The sequence below is a fragment of the Nannizzia gypsea genome, genomic scaffold (assembly GCF_000150975.2).
Source record: "Nannizzia gypsea CBS 118893 supercont1.2 genomic scaffold, whole genome shotgun sequence".
Taxonomy (NCBI): Eukaryota; Fungi; Ascomycota; class Eurotiomycetes; order Onygenales; family Arthrodermataceae; genus Nannizzia; species Nannizzia gypsea.
This window is the reverse complement of record NW_003345200.1, coordinates 964422-975105: the sequence shown is the minus strand read 5'-3', so window position 1 is coordinate 975105 and position 10684 is coordinate 964422. Positions and strand designations below refer to the sequence as shown.

The 10684-nt window shown below is 45.3% G+C and overlaps 6 protein-coding genes across 6 annotated transcripts; 4 read left to right on the top strand and 2 right to left on the bottom strand.

Annotated features, from left to right (window-relative positions):
* Positions 1-502: 502 nt before the first annotated feature.
* MGYG_02375 (hypothetical protein) lies at positions 503-992 on the top strand (the record flags this gene model as incomplete). Its single annotated transcript, XM_003174798.1, has 4 exons — positions 503-574; positions 636-715; positions 778-819; positions 887-992. 4 exons carry the CDS (start codon positions 503-505, stop codon positions 990-992), a joined length of 300 nt encoding a protein of 99 aa, XP_003174846.1.
* A 681-nt stretch (positions 993-1673) lies between these two features.
* On the top strand, positions 1674-2374 carry MGYG_08972 (hypothetical protein; the record flags this gene model as incomplete). Its single annotated transcript, XM_003174797.1, has 3 exons — positions 1674-1745; positions 1814-1893; positions 2062-2374. 3 exons carry the CDS (start codon positions 1674-1676, stop codon positions 2372-2374), a joined length of 465 nt encoding a protein of 154 aa, XP_003174845.1.
* Positions 2375-3022: 648 nt separating this feature from the next.
* On the top strand, positions 3023-3531 carry MGYG_02374 (hypothetical protein; the record flags this gene model as incomplete). Its single annotated transcript, XM_003174796.1, has 3 exons — positions 3023-3097; positions 3155-3237; positions 3411-3531. 3 exons carry the CDS (start codon positions 3023-3025, stop codon positions 3529-3531), a joined length of 279 nt encoding a protein of 92 aa, XP_003174844.1.
* Positions 3532-5391: 1860 nt separating this feature from the next.
* MGYG_02373 (hypothetical protein) lies at positions 5392-5898 on the top strand (the record flags this gene model as incomplete). The annotated part of the gene is made up of 4 exons (XM_003174795.1): positions 5392-5466; positions 5542-5621; positions 5679-5723; positions 5784-5898. The coding sequence occupies 4 exons, from the start codon at positions 5392-5394 to the stop codon at positions 5896-5898; spliced, it is 315 nt and encodes a 104-aa protein (XP_003174843.1).
* Positions 5899-6386: 488 nt separating this feature from the next.
* MGYG_08971 (hypothetical protein) lies at positions 6387-8145 on the bottom strand (the record flags this gene model as incomplete). The annotated part of the gene is made up of 3 exons (XM_003174794.1): positions 6387-6668; positions 6813-7297; positions 7557-8145. 3 exons carry the CDS (start codon positions 8143-8145, stop codon positions 6387-6389), a joined length of 1356 nt encoding a protein of 451 aa, XP_003174842.1.
* A 223-nt stretch (positions 8146-8368) lies between these two features.
* On the bottom strand, positions 8369-9041 carry MGYG_08970 (hypothetical protein; the record flags this gene model as incomplete). The annotated part of the gene is made up of 2 exons (XM_003174793.1): positions 8369-8864; positions 8917-9041. The coding sequence occupies 2 exons, from the start codon at positions 9039-9041 to the stop codon at positions 8369-8371; spliced, it is 621 nt and encodes a 206-aa protein (XP_003174841.1).
* Positions 9042-10684: the final 1643 nt, after the last annotated feature.

The following is a 10684-nucleotide window of genomic DNA, read 5'->3' as shown; positions in this document are numbered from 1 at the left end:
TCGCCTTGCGGTTACCATAACAGCTCACCACACTGAATTGACTTACCTAGTATCTATATTTCCATATCCCGCCCCATCAGGTCAAAGGTCTCCCGCTTAAGTTTGTTATTGTTTATGTCTACTGTCTATTAGATGAATTTACTTTCTTTTCTTTTTTATTTACCTTACTTGCTTTTATACTTTCCACGTCCTGATGACGATCCATCTCTATTGCCTACTCTAAACTCTATACGTGGCGTGGCGCTCTCATGCAGGCTGTCTATCACCATTTGATAAATACTCATATCCTTTGTTACCATCCCGCCCTCTGCGCTGGTTAGTTATCGATGATCTACGGAGTACCGTGTCTATATTTTTGGTCAACTTACCCCGTACCCGGTCAAGTATAAAAGGGGCTTTCCCCTACCCATTCTCGTTCATACACCTACATTGCAACTTACATCTACTTCCACCTGCCTACCCTACCCTACCCTTCAAGTCTATATACTTATCCGCCACCAAAATGCTGTTCATCAACGCCATTCTCGCCCTAGCCTCTGCCCTGACCGTCCTCTCTGCCCCTGGAGACTCCATCGTACGTGCACCACCGCCATTGCACTACCCTACATGACGAATCCATATTAACCATCTGCCAGGGAACAACCTCCCAGAAATGTAGTGGCGAAAATTACCGACCACTCATCGACAGCGAGTGCCAGCCATACGATAGCGACACGTACGGCCTCCATCTGCACACTTGACTCAGTTTAACACTCACTCACTAACACGATGACACAGCGGTATCAACGCGACTGTACCGATCTCCTGCAACTTTTATGCGTACGTTGAATATATTCTCACTCCGCTGATTACCTGGTTGGCTTGTTCTATGCTAACCACCAGACAGAACGATAAACTGCACCGATGTTGTTCTTCAAGATGACTGCGCGACTGTAGCGGAATTAGTTCCTCAAGGAGAAATGTACTTCAAGTGTGTTGCTGATGGCTCTTAGTAAGGGAGATGCCGTGTGTATGGAACGACATGACTGCCTGAGGGATTACTACGGGGTGGCGGGTATAGAGTATACGGTGACTAGTTAATGGACTCAATTTTTGGCTGCTGTCGTTGTATTTCATCATCTACCAAATGAAATCGCTCCAAGGTCCAGGGAAGTGTCTTAATCTCAAAATTAAGTCTCTGTCAGTTGCTAGTTACTGCATACGCCAATGCACGATTAGTGGAGCCAACTTATCTGGTTTATGCAGGTGTGCAATCTTGCATCTACGCCCGTATGTATATCTTGATATCAGGCACAGAAGCTTACGGAGTACGTAGGTATGCTCATGTTGACATCTAGACCGTCGAGTAACTCCGCGTTAGTGACAGGAACAACTATCAACAGCTCCCATACCAATCAGCAAGATGCAGCGATGTCTCTTCTGCACGCCAGACTTTGACACAGCCGTAATCCTGTCATTGTAGTTACACTGCAGGTCCCAAATTTGAGTCTGGGGAGGACAAAGATGCTCTTCCAGATCTGACCAAGGTACGTACAGGACATCTACAGAGGTATAAATACCTACCTCAGGGAGCACATTAAGCTTAGATATTAGTTCCCTCCGACAGAGATATCTACCTATTCTACTGCCTTCAATCATCCTTACACTACCTACCTACCACAAAAAACCCCAAGATGCGTTTCTTCACTGCTTCCCTGCTCCTGGCTGCCGCCGCCTTTGTGGCCGCTGATGAAGGAGACAAGATCGTATGTTGCTACCACCACATCGCTCCGGTCTGTTAACCAGCTAGTTATCTAACTTGGCAATGGTAAAGGGAACCATCCATACCGACGAGACCTGCACCTCTGAGGGAACCGATCTCATTGACGGCAAATGCACCCCTTCATCCGCAGGGTAAGGAAGATACCGAAAACAACAAGACCGGATCCTCAGTGATCCCGAGTGTATGGGACCAACTACCACTCCAAGTGGTCTTAAATTCGAGAAGGGATGCCCGTATGTTGCTGACCCTTTTGCCCACTGATACCAAGATCCATGATACTAACAGAGGTTGATCCTCAGTGATCCCGAGTGTAACCAAGAGGCCAACAAAGAGGTCAACAAAGAGGCCAACCAAGAGGCCAACAAAGAGGCCAACAAAGAGGTCAACAAAGAGGTCAACAAAGAGGCCAACCAAGAGGCCAACAAAGAGGTCAACAAAGAGGCCAACCAAGAGGCCAACAAAGAGGTCAACAAAGAGGTCAACAAAGAGGCCAACCAAGAGGCCAACAAAGAGGTCAACAAAGAGGTCAACAAGGAGGCCAACAAGGAGGCCAACAAAGAGGTCAATGGTCAGGTCGACGGTCAGGTTGACGGTCAGGCCAAAGGCATGTGAAGGGTTTTATCATTAGATAGACCTTGGGAGACATCACGGAGAGAATGGTTTATTCGCATAGTTATCTACCTAATTAATCCACATCTAATATATCTGACCGACGGGGAGCATCTTAATACTCTAAAATTGGATTGTTTTAAGTTTCAATGGAGTAGTTAAATCATGATTAACTTATTTATATGCGGGACCTGCAGGTGCATCCCCTAGCTCCTCTGTAGTGGTGTTGTAGTTATCGTTACACAGCAGCCAGCATCCAATTTTACCTTTCACCTTTGGGAAATATCATAGAGAAAACGATTTAATCACATAAATACCTAATTAATCTACATCGCAATCCGAGGTATGTACTTCACTATCTAGCCTTGTCGAGAGATATAAACAACATATATATTTTCCACCCAGCAGGGATTAGAGACAGGGGGTGGCAACAGCGGCGGATCGTCCTCATCCGATACAACTCGGCCAAAACGTCGGTTCCGGCGTAGTTATATGGAGTAGCTAAATTTTCACTACAGCATGTGCTGCGTCCGTACCTTATATCCTCCCATAGATTGCAATGGAATATCAATCTTTTTCAGGCATTCGATACCTTCTTACCCTCTCCCAGTCATCTTTATACCCTAATTACTTACTATCAGAATATTCACGATGCGCTTCTTCTTTGCTTCCCTGCTCCTGGCCACTGCTGGCAATTTACAAAGCGCTAATGCAGGAGCCAAAATCGTACTTTACCACCCCGAATAGTTACATAAACAAATATCTAACATGTAATTGGCAAAGGGAGCCACCTATAAGGGTCTAGGATGCACATCAGAAGCTAGAGATCTCCTCAATGGTGAATGTACACCTTCAACCCCTGGAGGGTAAGGAAGAATGCGGCAGACCAAGCCCCTGGATTGATTGAACCAAGCTAAACATTTCAACAGCTCCTTCAACTAGCCTACGGGCTCCGCTCTTTGCTGTTCATTCTCGTACGTTGACCGGATTGCCCACTGCCATCGAGGGGCAATGATACTAACAGCGGCTTAAACTGCAGGAATGACAACTGTGAGGGCACCCCTAACAATCCAAACGGCATTACGTATAAAAAGGGATGCCACTCTCAGGAAATGTTCATGATGGAAGGCCCCACGTTTCTCTGCTGGATCCTGCAGTAAATCCAGTTAGGATATGTAGGATGGGCCTTCATAGGATGATTAGACGATGCTATCTTTACATTTTCTTGAGGAATACATATAACTAGTTAATAGAAATAATGATAATATATGTACGGATTACCTTCTTGCGAACAGTGGCAGTTTATAGATAGCTGTGATGCCATACTTTGATATTCAGGCCCGTAGATGCAGAATAACTCTACCATCTTGTATAAAATCCAGGGACCATGGTGGCCGACAATAACCGATAACCTATCCTAATCAGTAAGGTAAAGATATATTGCTTCTTCTGCAGTCTAGATTTTGATATTTAAAATGATGATCATATCGCTTGTTACACTGCAGACCCCGGATTTGAGTCTTGGCCGGAAAAAGGAAGCTATCCGGACGTGTAGATACAAATGCCCATCAGCATTGACAGACATGTAGCAGGCTCAGGTTAGATGCTTGGTCTTTTCTGATACAGACAGCTCTTTACACTGCCTACCTACTACAAACTATTCACCACGTGTTTCTTCCTTGCTTCCCTACTCCTGGCTGCCGCCGCCTTGGCAGGTACTGACCAAGGTGATGGCTCTGTACGTTGATGTAGCTCTGGTCTGTTCAAGCTATAAATGGAAAACTTGCAAAAGGGAGCCTTCCATATCGATTATTAATGCGCTTCAGAGGGATTCGACCTTATTGACGGCAGATACACACCTTCAGCCCAAGGGTAGGCAAGACGTCGCATCGTTATAGAGTGGCTGGATCAAATCAACCAACATAATTCACCAATGGTTTTCTCGACTTGACCGCACGCTACTGTCCCTGCTATGTGCTCTAGTATGTTGAGCCGGTATTCCCTTGGTACTGAGGCCACGATTCTATCAGGATTTACTATCCAGGGACACGAGAATGTATGACAGACACTTCCACGCCAGATGGTATTCTGATGGAATGGAATGTTCGACAAATGGAACCATTTTGGGCGATGACACTCACATTCTTTTGCTATCACTAGGCTAAGCGAAATCTACTAGGATATACAGGGCTGAGTTTCATGGGATACTTAAACGTGGTATGCTTGTATATGGAGTATTACGATCCTGGAAGGTTCCATCGTTACATGGTCCCTGAGAAACATAAAGAACATACTTCCGTGCTTCATTGCGAGCCGAGACCGTCCAAGTATACCTCTGGAATCCAAGCTCATATATTCAGAGTAGAGACATCTAGCCATCATTTAAACATGAAAATACAAGCCAGAGCAGAGAGCATCCTGTGTCACTATTGTGGTAAGTGTATTCAAGTACGTGTAATGATGAATATGTTAGCAGCTATGATACACCGCATACCATTCAACCAAAAAAATTCTACAAATCGATGGCGTCGATCATCACTAACTAGTCGTTGCACCGCCTAACTGGTTAAAAGCTTGATTATTGATGTCACACTTGGCGTGAACTTGATAGATGCCTATGTTTGTTGGCATTATGGCATGTAGAGCGAGCTGCATATTGAGTAACTAACGATAAAACTTCGTAGTCCACTATGCTGTGTCATCTAGACCAGCGACTAAAGCAGGAACAATGTTGATCAGGTACTCCCGATTAACAAGATAAAGGTGATATCCCTTCTGCTGCCATCTAGGCCCCAATACAGTGTTAGTTTTATTATCAACTAGGTAACCAGTTACACTGCAGGCTTCGACCCTGAGTCTGGGCGGACAAAAGAGCTCTGCGACTATAACATCAGTTGTTCATAGATATATAAATACCCATCAACAGCAGCTCAGGTTTAATTATTATTCTTCGATATCATCATTCACAACATCCTTCAAACACTGTCTACCACAAACCATCCACAAACAAACTAAGAACCATGCGTTTCTCCTTCGTGTCCCTTATCCTGGCTTCCGCAGCCTTTGTGAGTGCTGCTAAAATGGGAGATATAATCGTATGTTACTACCGCTATATGACTCTAGTTTAGAAACCGAGCTATGAATAAATATCTAATATAAGATTAATATAGGGAACCGTCAATACCGATGATAACTGCGCCTCTGAAGGTGTCGACCTTCTTGATAGCACTTGCACCGCTTCATCCAAAGGGTAAAGAGGATATTAGATATAAAACAGCTACATTAAATTAAGCTAACACTTGAACAGTTCTATCAACGTTACCGCAGACACTATTCTCTGTTTTGCGTACCCGTATGTTAACCCTATTACCTATTGGCACTGGCCACGATACTAATACAATTTACTATCTAGGGACTCCGAGTGCAAGACCAGCACTACCACCCCAGATGGTGTTTATTTGGAGAAGGGATGTAATGTGGATGAAAAGCTCTCGGAAGACGATGTCTCTCTTCTCTGCTATGCCTGAATTTCCGAGTCGGCCTAAGACGACAATGTAAGGTGGGTCTTCATGGGAAGGTTCAACGCGGTAACCATTGAGTATTACGTCTGGAAGATTCCATCATTAGTTCGTCCCTGGAAAGCATATGGAGATAACAGTCATTTACCTACATCGTCGTCAACAGATAATTTATAAATATTCGTGCCATTATACTTTAATGTCCAACTTTATAGATGTAGAGTACCTTTCACCATCGTATTGAATCGTGAGAATATAAACCTAGAATAGGGAATGGCCTGTATCGCCTCCATAAAAGGCACGGTGTAATAATTGGGTGGCAAGAACGATATATCTGCTTTTGGTTCAAGTTAATTGGCGGTGCTCTCAACTCAGTCAAAGGTTGTAACACAAGGATATTTGAGTTCGGTGCCGTGCCTGGAGGTGTCTGTGCTGTAAGTTTAAATGAGAAGCTTGATATTAACATTCCATGCCCCTGGGCCCTATCAAAAGTTTAACTAATGATCAAATGGCCAGAGTGATTCAAACACTTCCGAGTCCCAGCCCGGATACGTCTTAAATTCTTCGATGATCTCGCCCTTTATTTGCCGAAGTGCTTCTTTCGTTTCCTCGTAGTTCTCATGTTCCACCACGCCTTTCTCAGGCCATAGATTGCTGAGTCGCTGCTCAATCATCTTCATAGTCCGAACACCGAACTCTGCTCGTTCCACATCTGCTTCAATAAAACTAACCTCTGCCTCAGTGAACTTCAGCGGGAAGCCTGGAGCCCCTGAATTCGTCTATTCGTCCCGTAGATCCAACAACAGGGCAAGGAAGTGTGGTTCTCCAACTTCGAATATTCGCCGTGAAAGGTGAAGAAGGTCGCCTGTCGCTGATTGCTGGAATTAGATGGCCCGGTGCTGAGATGGGTTCTTGTCTCGTACAAGACGGCGCCATCCAGTAATGATTACTTTGTCAAGGTATTGTGCTACTGCCGCCTCCTTCTCTTCACCGTTGAGAGACTTAATTTCAGCAGGCAGCTCGGGCTTTTCTAAATCACCACCTATATCAGGGCCTTCATATTCGAGGAATGAAGGGTCCATACAATGATCGGTTAATGGTGCAATATGGGAGGACTGCCAGTCAATGATCCCTTGTATTTCAAGACTGTCCGGATCAACAAATATATTCTCATCGTGCAAATCATTATGCCAAAGATGCCCGGTCGTGAGTGAAGGATCGTTGGGTGTCAGTAGTTGTTGGATCTGTGAATAGTACTGTAGCGCTTTGAGTTTCTTTTCTGCGGAAGGTTTATATAGTGGTTTTGGCCCATAGAGCATTGCTAGTTGCTTAGGCACGCGCGTAAGCGCCTTTACAGCCATCATCTCGCGGTCACAAATTGCTTTTCGGTACTTGGTAACAGATCCCCCTATCATTACATTAGTCACAGAGCAATGATACTGTATAGTCAGAGGTAGCTATTACATGGACCTCTGTTGCACTCCAGTCCATCCCGACCCGCATCACTCCATTCACGATTGGTACTAGGGCCAACAGTAAACCGATTATTAACGACAGATTTTCCGTTCTCAAAGTAAAGAGGCTCGTTGGATGCCACGTGTATATTCTCGGTATAATATAGGCTTCCGATCTTGCTAAAACTCACGCTTGTCCACCTTCTCATATACCGTGCAACTTGGGAAAAAATTTGAGTTTCTGTTTAAGCTGTAGATTCCACCAAATCTGAGATAGCGGAACACGAGAAACCTTTTCCATGATGATGTACTCGGCTCCAACGGGGTTGATTTCGACTTCGGCAGATGCATTCCATGCATACACTTGTGGAACAGGAGTCTGAAGCACTTCCCGGGCAAAATCCATACTTGCAACTTCACTGGCGGTAGTATAGTAAGGTATTCCAGCGTTTAGGTTGGGCAGTTTTGCAATAACCTCCTTGCCGTTGTCCATTGAGAGGATGAATGCCTTGTTATAAAGACCATCGGGGCATCTTTGGATATTAATGCATCTCGTTGCGCCTACTGAGTTCGCCGCAGCTGAAGTGAGCGCATGCATGTCGAATCCGAGACGACGCTTGATCATTTGCTCATTTTCATCGAAGATGAATCGTCCACGGACATATTCAGAAAGCTCCTTATTATGAACTGACTTTGCCGTCAATAATGGACTCTCGTTCGTGAGAGAGCCGTTTCCTTCTGTAGAATATAGCTTAAAATGAGCCCTGGCAAGACGAAAGATTTGCAAAACAGGCCGGTTCATATTTCCCTAAACAGCGCTGTTTACTCCCACAGAAAGAGAGATGAAGTGTCCTTTGTAGAACAACTTGATGTTCTTTGCCTGGGACGGAAATGCCAAGAAAAGCCCCATCTTTTCGTAACTAGATATTTACCCCTGAAACGATAACCGAATATTACACTTAAAGCGTACTCCATACCCCTGCTCTACCCGTAGCTCTTGGAGATTTTTTTTTGGTTCTCTTTTCTCAAAAACCATCTCTGACTACTCCATTTGCCCTTTCTGTGGCCAGTCGCTCATTGTTAATTTTCCACCACCAATCATGGGTTTCATCTACCACAGGGTCTTCTTTGTTCTGCTCTTTTCCCCAACTTCCCATGTCTTCTTCGTCCCAGGGTTTTGAGCTTAGTATATAATGCACGTTTTTCACTTTATTATCCTTCCAAATTTGTGAATGGACACCTGGCCACCTCATGGGTTTCAGGGCATTGTATATATACGGAAGAGGAGCCCAGCGATTATGGTAAATGTCCGAAAGCAACAACTGGTCCGCAAAAGCATATTGCCTGGTTGCTGTAGGATCCTCAAGCTGACAGAGAATGGCATTGTATATCTCCTCTGATGGATTAAGCACAAGAAGACCTCCGTTAAGCATTGATGCTCCTCTCACGCTAAGGGGGCCTTGGACTTGTGCTTTACTGGGGTTGTCGTGTTGGCCGCTATAGGCACAGTTCCTCGGAATCCTGATGGAATCAGGATAAGTAATTATGTTCAATCCAGGGGGTGTTAACATACCAATCACCGGGGTAATGTGGCTTATTCATAGGGTTACAAGTGCAGGCATGGCATGCGGCAAACACTTTTTGGCCCTGGCCTCCTAAAGCAGTATCATCTAGCTCAAGGTCCATCAACTCATCCATATTCTGAAGAACTAGCATATCGCTGTCCAACTGTATAATACGGTCATACTCAACCAGCGAGAAAGATGCTAGCTTGCTCCAACAGTCGTAGAAACGAGCGTCATTGCTATAGTCCTTATGGACCGGGGTGAAGGAAGGGTATATGCCGTGTAGGAATACGCCTAGCCTGTAAAATACTGAGACCTTCAGAGGGCAAGCTATCCGTATAAAGAGCTACGAGGGGATACTTTGTCCCCGACCTCTTGAGGGAATAGTCTAACGTCAGAAGACCCGTTATGTAGCTAAGATTAGTCACCAACGCAGTCCAAGCTGCCAAGGCGAAGAATTGTCACTTAACGGTCCAAGTTTCGAATAGTGGCGAGAAACTTGCCTTTTGTGTTTTCTGCTTGTATTTCTCCGGCGGAGTTCATATAGGAATAGACCCTGTGTTTCCAAGCTATTTATATCTTTAGGTGGCATGTCACTTTTCCGGAGGATATAGATCTGGACTGGTTGGCCCCGGCCCTGTATCCTTGTATATTTAAAAATGGGCTGCAGTAGTGGAAACTCAAAACCGCACCAACCAAGGTTCTGATTGACATCAACGAGTCTAGGCAATGCACGGTTTATGTTGTCGACTGAGTGCCTCTTATGCAGCTCGCGGCTCCTATAGCTTTGCTATTGCAGTATAGAGGTTGTAATGTGTTATTCTTTCATTGTGTGATGTTGAAATAAGAAACAGAAAGTGGGTCCTTTTCTTAGCTCAGCACTGATTTCAAGATAAGATAAGATTACAATCACGTGAAAAGCGCATGGTTCGTGTCACTTACATAAGCCGCGTATACATTACATAAGCAGATCATGTGCTTTTCTTTACCTTTAAGCGCGTCTTTTTCTCAACGTCGAACTTTCAAGACGTTCAATCTGTATACAAAACATCCCATGGAGATATCTCGTTGAGGGGCATTGCTGTGTCTGTTGCGTTGTTGGAGGGCTGCAAACCGCAGTCTGACGTCGTGTGGTGTTTTGCCTAGTCATTCGCGCGGTATTACCGTCACGGTTTGTCCGTCCAGCCACCGAACGCGTCGCCTCCACCGTGTATACGTTTAATGACAGGCATCCTCCGGAGACCCTGACCGTGACCTTTTTCCCACACAATCCTTTTTTACTCCTTTTCTGGTCTCGCGACTCGAGGCGGCTCTGTTCTGACCACCGGCCACCACGAAAATTCAAATACTCCCTCTGCTCTGCCCACTCCATCACACTTCCCTCGTTGCCGCCGTGTCTAGTTTTTGTGTAATAAATCAAATACTTGATATCGCCTTTTGTCTCCACCATATGAGCGAGAGAGAGCCCATATTCTTATGAACGGTCCACGTCAGTGAAGGTATCCAGAGCCGGTTTTGCAGCTGGTAGGAGCTGACTCCTTTCTTACTGTCAGCATGGACTCGTCTCCTCCGAGGAAGATCCCTCAGGGACAGTCTGCCGCAGGCGTGAAGCGTGCTGCATTATTGCCGCCGTTTGAACCATGCTCCTCTCCGCCGCTCCCTCGACCAGCAAAGCGGAGAGTTCTCAAGGGCGAAGACTCGTTCTCGACGGCACAATTCAAGCAGCACCGAAGCCAACAGCGTTCTAAGCTCGTCATGTGGGTGGTCCAACAGCTG